Source organism: Oncorhynchus clarkii, chromosome 26 (genome assembly GCF_045791955.1).
Source record: "Oncorhynchus clarkii lewisi isolate Uvic-CL-2024 chromosome 26, UVic_Ocla_1.0, whole genome shotgun sequence".
Classification (NCBI taxonomy): Eukaryota; Metazoa; Chordata; class Actinopteri; order Salmoniformes; family Salmonidae; genus Oncorhynchus; species Oncorhynchus clarkii.
The window spans coordinates 1,451,721-1,470,708 of record NC_092172.1 but is presented as its reverse complement, the minus strand read 5'-3'; the positions used below and the strand labels follow the sequence as shown (position 1 = coordinate 1,470,708).

The window sequence follows — 18,988 nt, the reverse complement described above, 5'->3', positions numbered from 1 at the left end:
CAATCCACGGTTTCTGGTTAGGGAATGTTTTAATCGTTGCTATGGGAACGACATCTTCAACGCACGTTCTAATGAACTCGCACACCGAATCAGCGTATTCGTCAATGTTGTTATCTGACGCAATACGAAACATCTCCCAGTCCACGTGATGGAAGCAGTCTTGGAGTGTGGAGTCAGCTTGGTCGGACCAGCGTTGGACAGACCTCAGCGTGGGAGCCTCTTGTTTTAGTTTCTGTCTGTAGGCAGGGATCAACAAAATGGAGTCGTGGTCAGCTTTTCCGAAAGGGGGGCGGGGCAGGGCCTTATATGCGTCGCGGAAGTTAGAGTAACAATGGTCCAAGGTCTTTCCTCCCCTGGTTGCGCAATCGATATGCTGATAAAATTTGGGGAGTCTTGTTTTCAGATTAGCCTTGTTAAAATCCCCAGCTACAATGAATGCAGCCTCCGGATAAATTGTTTCCAGTTTGCAGAGAGTTAAATAAAGTTCGTTCAGAGCCATCGATGTGTCTGCTTGGGGGGGGATATATACGGCTGTGATTATAATCGAAGAGAATTCTCTTGGTAGATAATGCGGTCTACATTTGATTGTGAGGAATTCTAAATCAGGTGAACAGAAGGATTTGAGTTCCTGTATGTTTCTTTCATCGCACCATGTCACGTTAGTCATAAGGCATACGCCCCCGCCCCTCTTTTTACCAGAAAGATGTTTTTTCCTGTCTGCGCGATGCGTGGAGAAACCTGTTGGCTGCACCGCTTCGGATTGCGTCTCTCCAGTAAGCCACGTTTCCGTGAAGCAAAGAACGTTACAGTCTCTGATGTCCCTCTGGAATGCTACCCTTGCTCGGATTTCATCAACCTTGTTGTCAAGAGACTGGACATTGGCAAGAAGAATGCTAGGGAGTGGTGCGCGCTGTGTCCGTCTCCGGAGTCTGACCAGTAGACCGCCTCGTTTCCCTCTCTTTCGGAGTCGTTTTTTTGGGTCGCTGCATAGGATCCACTCCGTTGTCCTGTTTGTAAGGCAGAACACAGGATCCGCGTCGCGAAAAACATATTCTTGGTCGTACTGATGGTGAGTTGATGCTGATCTTATATTCAGTAGTTCTTCTCGACTGTATGTAATGAAACCTAAGATGACCTGGGGTACTAATGTAAGAAATAACACGTAAAAAAACAAAAAACTGCATAGTTTCCTAGGAACGTGAAGCGAGGCGGCCATCTCTGTCGGCGCCACACACAAGTCAGAGTTAGTTATCACAAAGATCAATTTATTGTCTATCAGAGTCCCTCACACATTTCAACTGAGATCCTTTATAGCAAAGACACATAGTGAGACAGCATAGGCATAATTCATCGTTCAGCTTTGTCTCCTAAAACATGTTATTTTCTCAAACTCAGAACCATAAACCAATCCTCCATATCAACAAGCATATATCAAATCCATCCTATCTTGACAACATCACAGAGACACATTGACTGGCACACAGACATTGTGGAGCCAAGAGATACACGCTTGAGCTCTCCCCTCTCTCCTACCCAAACAACTTAGTCTTGACATAGAACAGATACTGCAACCCCGCCACAGTATTATACAAACATAACATTTTGATGAGAAGTAACTTACAAACATATGATGAATATAAAACATCTTACCTATGTTACCAACCAATTCCGATTATTCCCCAACAAGTGGGAGAACGTGCACAATTGGTGGCTGACTAAATACTTTTTTGCCCCACTCTATATATTTTTTTACATATATTTAACCCCTTATTCTTTACACTAAACAGTTTCCCTAATTTTTTAAAACTGGTACTGGGGGACCGTCAAACAAGTCTTGTGAAGCCTGTGGGCGCCCTAGAGCAAATGAGTCTCACCTTTACACAGAGGGGTCATATTAGTTTGTATCCCAAACTGTTCGGACGCTACAGACATAAGTTGGCAGACTGCATCCAATGCAAAAAACACATCTCTTGCTTAAACTACCATACCATCGCTTTATCAATTTCTCTGTGTGTTGTATGGTAGTACTCTATTAAACTACCATACCATCACTTAATCAACACGCAAACACCAGTCAACAAGTTGAAGGAAATGTGAAATATGTAAATATGCACTGCTGTCAAAAATAGTCAATTAACAAAGGTACTCCATACAACAAAGGTACTCCACGAATAACATTTTTTTAACACTTTAGTGTTTGTGTTTTTACATATAGCCTACAGGGTCATAAACTAATGAAAATGCCTGGGTTTATTGCCAGTCAGACAGTAAATTCAACAGTGAGTCAGTAAGTCAATCATCGGACCGACAGTCAACTGCCAACGAATCCGAAGGCAGCAAACAGCCGCGACACCACTGATGGGTTTAGTATATAGTATGTTAATTTTTCCACCAATAAAACGTAAAAAAATAAATCAGTCATGTTCCTTTCACTGTTCAATCAACACCATATTCAAGTTCTAAACAGTTGTAGAAACAGCTGTAGAAAACTTGGAATATGAGGTACTTATACATGTTTTACTGTGCTCCCTTCAAGGTGTGTTGTCAATTTGATTTCTGTGTTATCTAAATCAAATCAATCAAGGAATCTCAAACACAGCTTCATATTTTAACCAAGACATAAGACATATCATGGCCAAGACATAAGGTTCGCTCTAAAAGGAATTCTGAAATGCATTAGGAGTTTCTTGGGTTTGTTTCAGTCTTAACCTCATTCTTACTTCAGTAAATGGGGAATAAAATCAACATTGGAAGACCACTGTGTTGGTTGGCCTCTGCCAACTTCATTATCTTCCCAATCACGACCCCATTACACATGCACACGCAAGCACACACACACACGCACGCACGTGTTTCCAAGATTGTAGGGAGCCCATTTCAATTCCATGTCTTCTGAAGCGCCAAAATCCTGGTTTTGGCCCTAACTCACTTCAATTCGCTCATTCACTGATTTCTGTAGCCAGGCAAGCTGTTAGTTCTGGAACGGGGATGTCGACCCCTGGCTACCTCTACAACAGCCTAAAGTGTTTCGCCCATTCTCTGGTTAATGGAGGGCTAGTCGGTTCCTTTAACTGGGCTCCCAAGCCTTCAGTGAGATGCTAGAGCTTTCTGCCTGAATCCCTTGGACTCTAATGGAGAAGCTGTCCAAAGCTGTGACAGCCGTGAGTGAAGTCACCACTACAGAGAACACACCATCCACAAAGATCACTGGCTTCATTGATAAGTGCATTGACGACATTGTCCCCACAGTGACTGAACGTGCAAACCCCAACCAGAAGCCATGGATTACAGGCAACATACGCACTGAGCTAAAGGCTAGAGCTGATGCTTTCAATGACGGACACTAATCAGGACATAAGAAATTCCACTACGACCAACGAGCCCTCAAAAAGGCAAAGGGTAAACACAGGCCCTGTATATAGCCATGTTACTGTTATTTGTTATTCACTGTGTATTTATTTTTTGTGTCACTATTTAAATTTTTTATTTTATATCTCTGCATTGTTGGAAAAGGACCCATAAATAAGCATTTCACTGTGGGTCAACACCGGTTCTTTACGGAAGCATGTGACAATTAAATGTTTTTTGTTCTGTTTAGGCAAATCAGACTATATAGTGCATTATAAGGGGAATAGGGTGTTATTTGTGACACAACAAATATGGGTAGTGGGTAATAGGTAATAGGTTCAGACACAAACAAACCCTACACCCCACCACTGTTTTGGTAAACAGCTGAGGGATGAGGTTGGAGAAATGTAACCACTCAAATTCATAGACAGCGCTATGGATGCATGGTCTGAGGTCAAAATTATATATAATATTGAGGTTACACTAATTATATATATATTACACGGAACAAAAATATACACGCAACATGCAACAATTTCAAAGATTTTACTGAGTTACAGTTTATAAGGAAATCAGTCAATTTAAATAAATTAATTGGATTAATTGTTACATGACTGGGAATGCAGATACAGTATGCAACTGTTGGTCACAGATACCTTAAAAAAACGTAGGGGCGTGGATCAGAAAACCAGTCAGTGTCTGGTGTGACCACTATTTGCCTCATGCAGCATGACACATCTCCTTCGCATAGAATTGATCAGGCTGTTGAATACCTATGTAAGAATGCTTTTCATTAACTATAGCTCAGCATTCACCACCATAGCACCCTCCAAGCTCATCATTAAGCTGAAGGCCTTGGGTCTGAACCCCGCCCTGTGCAACTTGGTCCTGGATGTCCCCAGGTGGTGAAGTTAGGAAATATCACCTCCACTCTGCTGATCCTCAACACTGGGGCTCCACAAGGGTGTGTGCTCAGCCCCCTCTTGTACTCCCTTGTTCACACGACTGTGTGGCCAAGCATGCCTCCAACTCAATCATCAAGTTTGCAGACGACGCAACAGTAGTAGGCTTGATTACCAACAATGACGAGACAGCCTACAGGGAGGAGGTGAGGGCTCTGGCAGGGTGGTGCCAGGAAAATAACCTCCCACCCAATGTCAACAAAACAAAGGAGATGATCGTGGACTTCAGGAAAGAGCAGAGGGTGTACCCCCCATCTATATCGGCAGGACCGCAGTGGAGAAGGGGGAAAGCTTCAAGTTCCTTGGCGTACACATCACAGACAAACTGAAATGGACCACCCACACAGACAGTGTGTTGGAGAAGGCACAACAGAGCCTCTTCAACCTCAGGAGGCTGAAGCAATGTGGCTTGTCACCTAAAACCCTCACAAACGTTTACAGATCTACAATTGAAAGCATCTTGTAGGGCTGTATCAATGCCTGATACGGCAACTGCACCGCCCGCAACCGCAGGGCTCTCCAGAGGGTGGTGTGGGAGGGTGGTTCAGCCCGCTATCACCCAGAAGGCGAGGTCAGTACAGGTGCATCAAAGCTGGGACCGAGAGACTGAAAAACAGCTTCTATCTCAAGGCCATCAGACTGTTAAACAGCCATCACTAGCACAGAGGCTGCTACCTTTAGGCATAGACTAGAAGTCACTGGCCACTTTAAGGAGTGGAACACTAGTCACTTTAATCATGTTTACATATCTGGCATTACTCATCTCATATGTATATACTGTATTCTATACTATTCTACAGTATCTTAGTCACTTAATAATATTAACATATATTGCTTTACTCATCTCATATGTATATACTGTATTTTATACTATTCTACAGTTTTTTAGCCCGTTCCGCTCCATATGTATATAGTCTTAATTAATTCCTACTTAGATTTGTGTGTATTGTGTATATGTTGTGTAAGATATTACTTGTTAATGTCATGACGTTGGCCTCTGAGTATAGCAACCCCATCCCTCTTCGGCCCTTCCGAATAAAACCCCACTCGGGTTTTCGATCAGCAGACCATGTTTCTTTCAATCACGGGAGTACAAAGGTTGCAGACCATTGCTGAATCTTTTAACCATACCACGTGGTTAAACTCTTAGACTATCGATACCGACAGAATAAGAACAAGTCTTTGATACTAATTACTAGTCTGCAGCTAGGAATTCGGTATCATTGAACGCGAAGAACGACAACCGCCGAAACATACATTCTATAACGAATGTCACTTTGAACTCTCCCCTCTAACCAAGACCGAGAGAGAGAGGAAGAGAGACGGACAATTCTACGAAAGACACTAACTTTTCACCAGCGATCAAGACGACACACTGAGCGTAAATATATATATTGATTGCAATTGTTCCCGAATGAGTGAGCGTTCATGTGTAAAGGATTAGCATTTTAATTGTTATAATTAACTCTGTAGTGACTTCTTAGTCGACCCCCCATTTCTCCTTTGTTTAACAAGCCCCCATGCCGGTTCAGCCACTAGGGCATATTCCCCTATCATTTCATGTAACCACATTTACCATGTTTGTTTATGCATTTCTGTGAATTACTTAGTTAGTAATAAATAAATGATTTAAGATGTGGGGCGGCAGGGTAGCCTAGTGGTTAGAGTGTTGGACTAGCAACCAGAAGGTTGCAAGTTCAAACCCCCGAGCTGACAAGGTACAAATCTGTCTTTCTGCCTCTGAACAGGCAGTTCAGTAATAAAAAAAGTATGGATGACTCATAGTGAAGACTGGGTTCGTGCAACAATTTATGACATTTGGAATGAGACTAACGTGAGGTAGTAGTCATAAGACTATTAATCAGATATGAAAATATTTATATTGGGAAATTATAACTTTGTAATCTGAATACTTTCCTTGGTGCCCCGATTTCCTAGTTAATTACAGTTAAATGATTATTCAGTTTAATCGCGTAATACTAATTACTGGAATCTTTCAATTTAATGATAGTAAAGACACAACATTCGATATTAGTGCACTGTCAGAGCTAGAAGCACAAGCATTACGCTACACTCGCATTAACATCTGCTAATCACGTGTACGTGACCAATACAATTTGATTTGATTGGAGCCTTTCCCTATCTAAAGCAGGTTTAATATATAGTGATTGTCCATAAGTTAAACATCCTGTCAGTTGGGGTCAGTGCCGTTTAAGGTGAGGGAGGATGATAATTTTTTATTATTTTATTTATTTCCATTACATCATATGTGATGACTGTCATTCATATTCCATTCACCCGGTTCAATGTAACAGCGATAGGTTTAGGCTACTACATCATTCTCAAATTTTCCCTATAGCCATCATGAGGTTGCTACAACCTAGCCTATGAATTAAAGTTTACAATGTAGGTGCACACAGGTCAAGAGACAAATTTGAGGCGACAGACTGACATTCAAAACTGCCTTGAACACTCTTGCCTTCATACAGCTGATATAGCCCTCAAACTCAACTCTGGACCTTGAAGAAAGTTGCACTGCAGCCTCCGGCACACATGTATACGGTGTCGACATAGTTTAGAATCCGGGCTACTAAACCTCTCTCGCTCTTTCCCCACTGTCATCCTCTCTCTATCGGTTCAATAAAGTCCAAAATACTTACAAAATATACAGATATTTTAATTTCAAGATCCTAAAACACACTGCACTGCAGTTTTATAGATACATTTCTAAAGTGGACTTGAGATACTCTGAGAACTCTTATTGGCATTCCAAATGTTATCATACAGGCAAAACAACAACAGCGACAACAGCAGCTGCTGGTTTTGCCCAAGTAACAAGAGGGCCACTGTTTCTAGAGACTGAGGGAAGGAAAGTTTCCCTAATCCGTGCTATGGCTCTGAGGTACTTCCCATTAAAATCACTGTCATCTCGACCAAACAATGGCTGCTTTGTGTGTGTGTGCGTGCATTCATGCGTGCCTGCATATGTTTGAATGTCTCTGTGCGTGTGCGTGTGCGTGTGGACATCGTCCTACATTCTAAGCAGTCGGTGGTGCTGTTCTTCTCCCCATTTCCCTATACTCCATTACCCCTGGCTGCCTATGAATGAGAGGTGTGTTTGGTGTGTAAACCTTGTTTTTGTTGTGACTTGTTCCTTGGTCCTGGCCTATATTTTCCTGGCTCTGCGACCGGCTGTTTTAGTACGGGAGACTCACAAAGTGTATGATATACCGTATTTGACTCACCATTTGGATTCGGTCTTATGTAGCAAAATGTGAAATGGTGTTTTTTTTACATTGGATAAAAGTAGAGACTCAGAGCTACAAGATGGTTCATCATACACTGTATTTGAGGAACAATAGGAAAGTAATTCTGCTTTTAAAGTTAATCAACTTGTAAACTCACTTTTGAGAAAATCGACTTGCATGTTTTGGTATTGAAGAGCACTTCTTTGTCACCCATTCAGCATCGTTCACACACTCTTAAGCTTTAGCCCCAACCATCTCGTTTCGCTCTCGCAGCGTACACTTGACGCTCTGGCCGATGATTTGTTTACCTATGGATAACATGAAAACAGCCTAACCAGCTCTGCTGGCAACAATTTCATTACTCTTTTTTGCAAATGTTTACTGACACTGGCCATATTCAACGGGTGTTGTACACGCGTCACATAGCGTTAGCTAACGAGCAAGCCAGCTAACGTTAGCTAGTTAAACAACAATGAACAAAGTGCCAACAATGCCACAGTGCTGGGAGCTAACCAACCAGGTGCAATGTAAGCTAGCTAACATTAGGCTCTAACTAGAAAACGGATCTGGGAAACAAATAATAACGTCAGCTAGGGAGCCAGCCAGCTAACGTTAGCTAGCTAGCATGATGGACATGTCCCCCTCCCTGTCAGGAATGCCATACCACCAGTGTTTGAAGATGGTTTGAAGATGTAATCCAGAGACAAGTGTTTTATCCTCTCTTTAGCTATCATACTCTAATTTCACTGATTTCAAAACTTGATCCTCCAGAAAGTGGACAGCAACACTTATGCAACTCCACTACATAATAAAACATTTTTAAATCTGCGGTCGACAGGATTACCAACACAGACTGATGAGCTCAAATACACCGAAGCCTTCAATATGGAAGACCAATCCGAACTACTATCTCGGCATGTCCAGCCCACTCATTATCTCAGCCTATCATGGCTAGAGGGAAGGTTGCTAATTTTTCTGTGGCTGAACCAACAAGGCTCGTAATTTAACAATTCTATTCGTATTTACAGATGGCATACAAGTTTTTTTATTAAGGAACATGAAAGTTCACATGTTCGAGAAGGCATTTCTGCCAAAAAACGCATTTTGATAAAAAAATATTTTTTATGTTCAAACGGCTCTCCTGTGAAGTCCTGACTTGCGATATACGCCTAGTTTCCTGAATCGGGTCAAATGTTGTAGCTCTAAGTCTCTACTCTACTCTATCCAATGTAAAAAACACAATTTCAAATTTTACTACCTAAGACCGAATCTAGGTGGTGAGTCACCTTTAAAAATATGTTATTTAAGTCACCAACTGTTAGGCAATTGGCAATATCAGCTAACAATTTTTTGATTGGTAGTTAGTGTAGACAGCATACTAAACTTGTAGTAATCATGATGGAACCAAATAGTGTCCCCCTAACAAAAAGTGTCCCTGATTACTTAATGAACCAAAGTGTCCATTGCTATGCTGGTTGCTTGGCTCTATTTTACCTCGTAGCGGTCGTGAAGGAAAGAGGACGCAGGTAGTTCTAGTTCTATTTCACCGCATAAACGCACGCCCAGTCTGCGCAAAATTATTACCTCAGAATTGCTCCCCTAGAACGCTGTTTTTTGACGGTGACAACCTGCTGACTACATGCTGCTTGAGAGGATCGAAAAGACTGGAAAGAGAACACGCTTTCTTTACCATATATTTGTCTTTATATAAGAAAATACTGTTAAATAGGAATAAATAATGTAAGTTGTTTTTAGATTTACATTGCTAGCTACTGTACTTATTGACCTCAGCCTGCCTAGTCAGCTAGCCAGCTACAGTAACTTCTATTAGATAACTGGAAGGCTTTAGCTATGTACAACTATTTTTCAACAACCATTTTCCATTTAGCTAGTTGGTCATCTACATGTTGCTAACTGTGCATATAGTTCAGTGGAGGCTGCTGAGGGGAGGATTGCTCATAATAATATCTGGAATAGAGTAAATGCAATGGTATCAAACACGTTGTTTCCATTTGGTTGATACCATTCAATTGGCTCCATTCCAGCCATTGACTCCATTCCTCCCCTCAGTAGCTTCCACTGATATAATTACAGTTGAAGTCGGAAGTTTACATAGACTTAGGTTGGAGTCATTAAAACTAATTTTTCAACCACTCCACACATGCAAAAGGTGCAAATCAATCCCAGAACAACAGCAAAGGACCTTGTGAAGATGCTGGAGAAAACAGGTACAAAAGTATCTATATCCACAGTAAAACGAGTCCTATATCGACATAACCTGAAAGGTACCTCAGCAAGGAATAAGCCACTGCTCCAAAACCGCCATAAAAAGCCAGACTACTGTTTGCAAATGCACATGGGGACAAAGATCATACTTTTTGGAGAAATGTCCTCTGGTCTGATGGGACAAAAATAGAACTGTTTGGCCATATGTTTGGAGGAAAAAAGGGGAGGCTAGAAGCCAAAGAACACCATCCCAACCGTGAAGCACAGCATCATGTTGTGGGGGTGCTTTGCTGCAAGGAGGGGCTGGTGCACTTCACAAAATAATGGCATCACGAGGAAGGAAAATTACGTGGATATATTGAAGCAACATCTCAAGACATCAGTCAGGAGGTTAAAGCTTGGTCGCAAATGGATCTTCCAAATGGTCAATGACCCCAAGCATACTTACAAAGTTGTGGCAAAATGGCTTAAGGACAACAAAAGCTATTGGAGTGGCCATCACAAAGCCCTGACCTCAATCCTTTAGAATATTTGTGGGCAGAACTGAAAAAGCGTGTGCGAGCAAGGAAGCCTACAAACCTGACTCAGTTACACCAGCTCTGTCAAGAGGAATGGGCAAAAATTCACCCAACTTATTGTGGGAAGCTTGTGGAAGGCTACCTGAAACGTTTGACCCAAGTTAAACAATTAAAAAGGCAATGCTACCAAATACTAATTGACTGTATGTCAACTTCTGACCCACTGGGAATGTGATGAAAGAAATAAAACCTGAAATAAATCCCTCTCCACTATTATTCTGACATTTCACAATCTTAAAATAAAGTGGTGATCCTAACTGACCTAAGACAGGGAATTTTTACTCTGATTAAATGTCAGGAATTGTGAAAAACTGAGTTTAAATGTATTTGGCGAAGGTGTATGTAAACTTCCGACGTCAACTGTATATGTCTGTCATATTGAGGTGTCTAGCTATAAGTTAAACCTGATCAATCAAATGGATAAGAGTAAGCAATTATGGTAATTCCAAATGCCCTTAACTAGGTGTCTTCGCTAGACAGACAAAGAGGGGGAGGAAGAAAGTGAAAAAGAAAGAATGAAAGTGAGAGAGGGAGAGGTGGGAAGAGAGTGGAAAAGAGTAGAAGACAGACAAAGAGAGATGGCGAGAGAGAAACAAGATGGAGAGAGAGAGAGAAAGAGAGATTAAGACAGCGGTGCAAATGTACTTAGACTCGATTGTTTCAACAACTGTTATCTTCCAACTTGTTTGGCAATCATACACAGGAGGGTGATTTTTACGGTGGAAAAGGAGGCCATGCTGGCCATTTCGGAGTGAAACGTATGATTTCCAAAATTAACCTACGCTTCTTCTGATGTGGAATTGTCAAGGAGGTGGACAGCTGGGCAAGTGAAATAACCTTTTGTTTATTAATCACATTCTATTATATCTGAAATGATTATGATTTCAATGAATGTCATATCAGAGAGCACAAAATGTTTAAATGTGTTACTTTTTGCTTAAAGGTCATTCTAGCCTGCCAGAAGTTTGAGAGGGCGAAGACTGTGGCGCCGGAGATCAAGCCTATCAAATTTGTTTCACCATAGCACATGTTCCGGGAGTACATATCGCCCATTTGTAACACTGCACTACTCCAAATGTTCTCACAGTAAAGTGTAACCTGTGTGTTTGCTTGTTTACGTCTCTATCTCCTACCCTGTTCCCTTTAACTCTGCTCCTGTTCTCCAGGATCTAGGAATTCTGCCCAACATCCAGACATGGATCCACCTGATGTCCTCCATTACCAAGCACGCTCCAACGTTTCATTACATCATCTACAGCTACTGTTATTGTCATGTTGTCATTATCTGCTCAGAAAGTTTTTTTGCTCTATCATACTAGGCACATAATATGTGAGATGCACAGATGAACGATAAATACTAGCACTGCAAACACTCAGAACAAATAGAGCAGCAGTGCCTCGACTTTGCAGTCTCCCTCTTCAAGTCCCCCTTCTGAGACTGTCTGCCTGTTGAGAACAAGTGACAGGCAGAACCTCCCACCCACACAGCAACCACCTCCTCTATATTCCACACACAATAATTTAGTATTTTAGTCTGATTGTCATGTGAGTGTACAATTTTTTTGAGGGGTGAAAATAAATGAATGACACTGTACCAAAAACAATCAAAGTTTAAATATTAAAATCTTAAATAGTGCCAGGTTGGTTTTCACAGCTGTTTCACAGGTATCCTTTGACTGTATTTATTTGTTCCAAATTATTCATTGTTGTATCCTAGGACCTACAATATATACATATATATTCAACCACAAGGGTGTACTAAATGTCTATGTGAGATAGAACAAAAATGTATCCCAATAGAGGACTACTGAAATATTATTTCAGTGTAGATAAGGGACGGGCAGGTGAAAATAAAAACATGACAGCCAGAGAAGCCAGTTTATGAATAAAACAGATTTGCATATGAATGGAGTGGATGTTTGCTGTAAATGGCTAATGTGTCAAGCAGATTACATATTTTCTTTGCCATTTCCGAAAAGTATCAGCGTGTAAGACATGGATTTCATGTTGTAATGTTCACAAGGTACCCAAACGTAGTTAGAAGTAATGTTTTCATTTTATTAGCTAAACAAAACTTAAACAGCAAAATTGTCGTGGAAATCAGCCTTGTTTGCATAGCGATGATGAAAAGAATGTCATTTAGGCTGTAATGTTCTCCAAAATTCTAATCATTAGGTCAACACACCGTTGATATAGCAACGGACGCTAGTAGTTCATGGAATCCCATTGTGATGCAGAGGAGGACCCTTTTTGGCCGGGGGATATGATTTGGGATGGCAGGCCCCCATTGATTTTGTTAGTCATTCTCACTCAGATATCATATTAACATGGCATTAGTCATGACAAAATGTGTCAAATTGCAGAAAATTTGCTTTAAAACTGCAAAAATGTCTCTCCACCCCATAGCAGAACTTGTAGAATTCTAATACATTAGCTGTACAACTGCAATGTTTTGCTTAGGGCCCCCAAAAGACTAGAGACGGCCCTGGAAACACAGGGGCAGTTGTGCATGGTCAAAAAAAGCATGTGCTTTGCCAAAAATGATTCTCCCCAAAACGACTTTGGGAAGTTCATGTCCATGTCCCAAATGGCGCCAGAGACAAGGCTTTTTTCAAAAGTAGTGCACTACATAGGGGATAGTGTGCTATTTGGAAACCACACCATGTGTATTTATTTCATTTGCTGTTGAGCAAGGGGTCCAAGCACACTTTTTTCTATCAAGAATGTAGTTTCCTCACAGAGACCCGACCACAGAGTAAGCCAGTGCTGTTATGGTATGAGAAAGGAAGGACATTATGTCAAGAGAAAGGGGTGAAAGGGAGGTCTAACCAAAACGTTCCCCCTTTCAGACTGTATGTTGACAGTCTGAAGCTGCACGAGGAAACAGTCTGTTCAAGAGATGAGGTTGGATATAGTGTGTGTGTGTGTGTGTTCAACTAAGGGCAATGGGATAAATATTGTTGATTCTAAATAATGTTCTGTGTGAGTGTGTGTGTGTGTCAGAACTCACCTTCTTCTTGCTGCAGTAGATCTGCCATTTCTTCTCGGCAGGTAGAGCAAACATTGCCTCCCTGTTCTTGTCTGTCAGGTCCAATTCATCCTGTGACAACAGAAAAAAGGCAATGAATCAATCAGTCAGTCAGTCACAATCAATCCATCAATTAGTCAATCAAGGAATTAAGTAATCAGTTATAGGATTATCTCATTTATTGTTTTGAGGCTTCATAATATGTCAAGGATGACATACTGTCTAACTCATTGACACTAGGACCGCTAAAGCAGTCATTTGGACTGCTCATGAATAGTATTGTTTTATTACTCTAATCACCCAGATAATTGCCTATAATTTCACACATATAGTATAATAACAGATGAAATAAATGAAGCAAAGTGTTATGGGTGAGAAAGGGGGAAGAATGAGTGAGTTTGTATTTGTATTTATTATGGATGCCCATTAGCTGCTGCCAAAGCAGCAGCTACTCTTCCTGGGGTCCAGCAAAATTAAGGCAGTTTATACAATTTTAAAACATTACAATACATTCAAAGATTTCACTACACACTGTGTGCCCTCAGGTCCCTACTCCACCACTACCACATATCTGTTCCATGAGGTGTTTTTTTAACCTGTTTTTAAATCTAATTTTACTGCTTGCATCAGGAACTTGATGTGGAATAGAGTTCCATGTAGTCATGGCTCTATGTAGGACTGTGTGCCTCCCATAGTCTGTTCTGGACTTAGGGACTGTGAAGAGACCTCTTGTCACATGTCTTGTGGGGTATGCATGGGTTGCCAGTAGTTTAGACAGACAGCTCGGTGCATTCAACATGTCATACCACTCATAAATAAGTAGTGATGAAGTCAATCTCTCCTCCACTTTCAACCAGGAGAGATTGACATGCATATTATTAATGTTTGCTCTCTGTGTACATCCAAGGGCCAGCAGTGCTGCCCCGATCTTTTTTGTGGCACCTGACCACACGACTGAACAGTAGTCAAGGTGCGACAAAACTAGGGCCTGCCTTGTTGATAGTCTTGTTAAGAAGGCAGAGTAGGGCCTCCCGGGTGGCGCAGGGGTTAAGGGCGCTGTACTGCAGCGCCAGCTGTGCCGTCAGAGTCCCTGGGTTCGCGCCCAGGCTCTGTCGTAACCGGCCGCAACCGGGAGGTCCGTGGGGCGACGCACAATTGGCCTAGCGTCGTCCTGGTTAGGGAGGGATTTGTCGGTAGGGATCTCCTTGTCTCATTGCGCACCAGCGACTCCTGTGGCGGGCGCAGTGCGCGCTAGCCAAGGTTGCCAGGTGCACGGTGTAGCCTCCGACACATTGGTGCGGCTGGCTTCCGGGTTGGATGCGCGCTGTGTTAAGAAGCAGTACGGCTGGATGGGTTGTGTATCGAAGGACGCATGACATTCAACCTTCGTCTCTCCCGAGTTGTAGCAATGAGACAAGATAGTAGCTACAACAATTGGATACGACGAAATTGGGGAGAAAAAGGGATAAAATTCAACAAAAAAAACTAACAAAAAGAAGGCAGAGTATCACTTTACCACAACACCTGCAATTACTTTATGCCTTATGTCTCTCTCAAATGTCAATATGCCTTGTATACTGTTGTTCAGGTTAGTTATCATTGTTTTAGTTTACAATGGAGCCCCTAGTTCCACTCTTCATACCTTTGATACCTCCTTTGTCCCACCTCCCACACATGCGGTGACAACCAGCATGTCCAGAGATACAACCTCTCTAATCATCACCCAGTGCCTGGGCTTACCTCCGCTGTACCCGCACCCCACCGTCTCTCACTATTGCTGCCTGCTACCGACCCCACTTCAGCTCCCAGCTGTGCCCCGGACACCATTTGTGAATTGATCGCTCCCCATCTAGCTTCAGAGTTTGTTCTGTTAGGTGACCTAAACTGGGATATGCTTAACACCTCGGCAGTCCTACAATCTAAGCTAGATACCCTCAATCTCACACAAATCATCAAGGAACCCACCAGGTACAACCCTAAATCTGTAAACAAGGGCACCCTCAGACGTTATCCTGCCCAACTGGCCTTCCAAATACACCTCCGCTGTCTTCAATCAGGATCTCAGTGATCACTGCCTCATTGCCTGTATCCGCTACAGATCCGCAGTCAAACGACCACCCCTAATCGCTGTCAAACGCTCCCTAAAACACTTCTGTGAGCAGGCCTTTCTAATCGACCTGGCCCGGGTATCCGGGAAGGATATTGACCTCATCCCGTTAGTTGAGGATGCCTGGTCATTCTTTATAAGGAACTTCCTCACCATCTTAGATAAGCATGCTCCGTTCAAAAAATGCAGAACTAAGAACAGATATAGCCCTTGGTTCACTCCAGACCTGACTGCCCTCGACCAGCACAAAAACATCCAGTGGCGGACTGCAATAGCATTGAATAGTCCCCGTGATATGCAACTGTTCAGGGAAGTCAGGAACCAATACACGCTGTCAGTCAGGAAAGCAAAGGCCAGCTTTTTCAAGCAGAAATTTGCATCCTGTAGCTCTAACTCCAAAAAGTTCTGGGACACTGTAAAGTCCATGGAGAACAAGAGCACCTCCTCCCAGCTGCCCACTGCATTGTGGCTAGGTAACACGTTCACCACCGATAAATCCATGATAATCGAAAACTTCAACAAGAATTTCTCAGCGGCTGGCCATGCCTTCCTCCTGGCTACTCCAACCTCAGCCAACAGCTCCGCCCCCCGCAGCTGCTCGCCCAAGCCTCCCCAGCTTCTCCTTTACCCAAATCCAGATAGTAGATGCAAAACCTGGACCGTACAAATCAGCTGGGCCTGACAATCTGGACTCTCTATTTCTGAAACTATCCGCCACCATAGTCGCAACCCCTATTACCAGCCTGTTCAACCTCTCTTTCATATCGTCCGAGATCCCCAAGGATTGGAAAGCTGCCGCGGTCATCCCCCTCTTCAAAGGGGGAGACACCCTGGACCCAAACTGTTACAGACCTATATCCATCCTGCCCTGCCTATCTAAGGTCTTCGAAAGCCAAGTCAACAAACAGATCACTGACCATCTCGAATCCCACCGTACCTTCTCCGCTGTGCAATCTGGTTTCCAAGCCGGTCACGGGTGCACCTCAGCCACTCTCAAGGTACTAAACGATATCATAACCGCCATCGGTAAAAGACAGTACTGTGCAGCCGTCTTCATCGACCAGGCCAAGGCTTTCGACTCTGTCAATCACCATATTTTTATCGGCAGACTCAGTAGCCTCGGTTTTTTTAATGACTGCCTTGCCTGGTTCACCAACTACTTTGCAGACAGAGTTCAGTGTGTCAAATCGGAGGGCATGTTGTCCGGTCCTCTGGCAGTCTCTATGGGGGTGCCACAGGGTTCAATTATCGGGCCGACTCTTTTCTCTGTATATATCAATGATGTTGCTCTTGCTGTGGGCTGATCCATCTCTGCGCAGACGACACCATTTTGTATACTTCTGGCCCTTCCTTGGACACTGTGCTATCTAACCTCCAAACGAGCTTCAATGCCATACAACACTCCTTCCGTGGCCTCCAACTGCTCTTAAACGCTAGTAAAACCAAATGCATGCTTTTCAACCGTTCGCTGCCTGCACCCGCACGCCCGACTAGCATCACCACCCTGGATGGTTCCGACCTAGAATATGTGGACATCTATAAGTACCTAGGTGTCTGGCTAGACTGTAAACTCTCCTTCCAGACTCTTATCAAACATCTCCAATCTAGAGTTGGCTTTCTATTTCGCAACAAAGCCTCCTTCACTCACGCCGCTTACCCTAGTAAAACTGACTATCCTACCAATCCGACTTCGGCGATGTCATCTACAAAATAGCTTCCAATACTCTACTCAGCAAACTGGATGCAGTTTATCACAGTGCAATCCGTTTTGTTACTAAAGCACCTTATACCACCCACCACTGGGTGGTGTATGCTCTAGTTGGCTGGCCCTCGCTACATATTCGTCGCCAGACCTACTGGCTCCAGGTCATCTACAAGTCCATGCTAGGTAAAGCTCCGCCTTATCTCAGTTCACTGGTCACGATGGCAACACCCACCAGTAGCACGAGCTCCAGCAGGTGCATCTCACTGATCATTCCTAAAGCCAACACCTAATTTGGCCGCCTTTCCTTCCAGTTCTCTGCTGCCTGTGACTGGAACAAATTGCAAAAATCGCTGAAGTTGGAGACTTTTATCTCCCTCACCAACTTTAAATATCTGCTATCTGAGCAGCTAACCGATCGCTGCAGCTATACATAGTCTATCGGTAAATAGCCCACCCAATTGACCTACCTCATCCCCATACTGTTTTTATTTATTTACTTTTCTGCACACCAGTATCTCTACCTGCACATGACCATCTGACCATTTATCACTCCAGTGTTAATCTTCTAAATTGTAATTATTCGCCTACCTCCTCATGCCTTTTGCACACAATGTATATAGACTCTTTTTTTTTCTTTTTTTTCTACTGTGTTATTGACTTGTTTATTGTTTACACCATGTGTAACTGTGTTGTTGTCTGTTCACACTGCTATGCTTTATCTTGGCCAGGTCGCAGTTGTAAATGAGAACTTGTTCTCAACTAGCCTACCTGGTTAAATAAAGTTGAAATAAAAAATAAAACAAGATAGACTTCTCCCCATATTAGCTACTACTGCATCAATATGTTTTGACTGTGACAGTTTATAATCTAGTGTTACTCCAAGTAGTTTAGTCATCTCAACTTGCTCAATTTCCACATTATTTATTACAAGATTTAGTTGAGGTTTAGGGTTTAGTGAGGGTTTTGTTCCAAATACAAATAGTCTTAGAAATATTTACGGCAAACGTATTTCTTGCCACCCACTCTGAAACTAACTGCAGCTCTTTGTTGAGTGTTGCAGTCATTTCAGTCGCTGAAGTAGCTGACGTGTATAGTGTTGAGTCATCTGTATACATAAAAACTCTGGCTTTACTCAGTCAGTGGCATGTCATTAGAAAAATTTAAAAAAGCAAAGGGCCTAAACAGCTACCCTGGGGAATTCCTGATTCTAGCTGGATAATATTTGATAGGCTTCCATTAAAGAACACCCTCTGTATTCTGTTAGACAAGTAACTCTTTATCCACATTATAGCAAGTGTAAAGCCATAACACATACATTTTCACCAGCAGTAGACTATGATCAATAATGTCAAAAGCTGCACTGAAGTCTAACAAGACAGCCCCCACAATCATTTTATCATCAATTTCTCTCAGCCAATCATCAGTCATTTGTGTAAGTTATGTGCTTGTTGAGTGTCCTTCCCTACAAGCATGCTGAAAGTCTGTTGTCAATTTGTTTACTGTAAAATAGCATTGTATCTGGTCAAAAGTTTACTAAGGGTTGGTAACAGGCGGATTGGTCGGCTATTTGAGCCAGTAAAGGGGGCTTTACTATTCTTGGGTAGTGGAATGACTTTAGCTTCCCTCCAGGCCTGAGGCTTAAATTGAATTTGTGGCAAATAGGAGTGGAACTATCGTCTGCTATTATCCTCAGTAATTTTCCATCTAGATTGTCAGACCCTGGTGGCTTGTCATTGTTGATAGACAACAATCATTTTTTCACCTCTTCCACACCGACTTTACGGAA

The 18,988-nt window shown here is 42.5% G+C and overlaps 1 protein-coding gene across 6 annotated transcripts in view; it reads right to left on the bottom strand.

The window, feature by feature from the left end:
- LOC139385206 (dishevelled associated activator of morphogenesis 2) overlaps positions 1-18,988 on the bottom strand; it is a 228,096-nt gene that overhangs the window by 92,695 nt on the left and 116,413 nt on the right. For all 6 annotated transcript variants that reach the window (XM_071130316.1, XM_071130319.1, XM_071130317.1 and 3 more), the window contains exon 3: positions 13,373-13,462. In XM_071130316.1, coding sequence (XP_070986417.1) covers positions 13,373-13,462 — 90 coding nt within the window. The remainder of the gene's footprint in view (positions 1-13,372; positions 13,463-18,988) is intronic.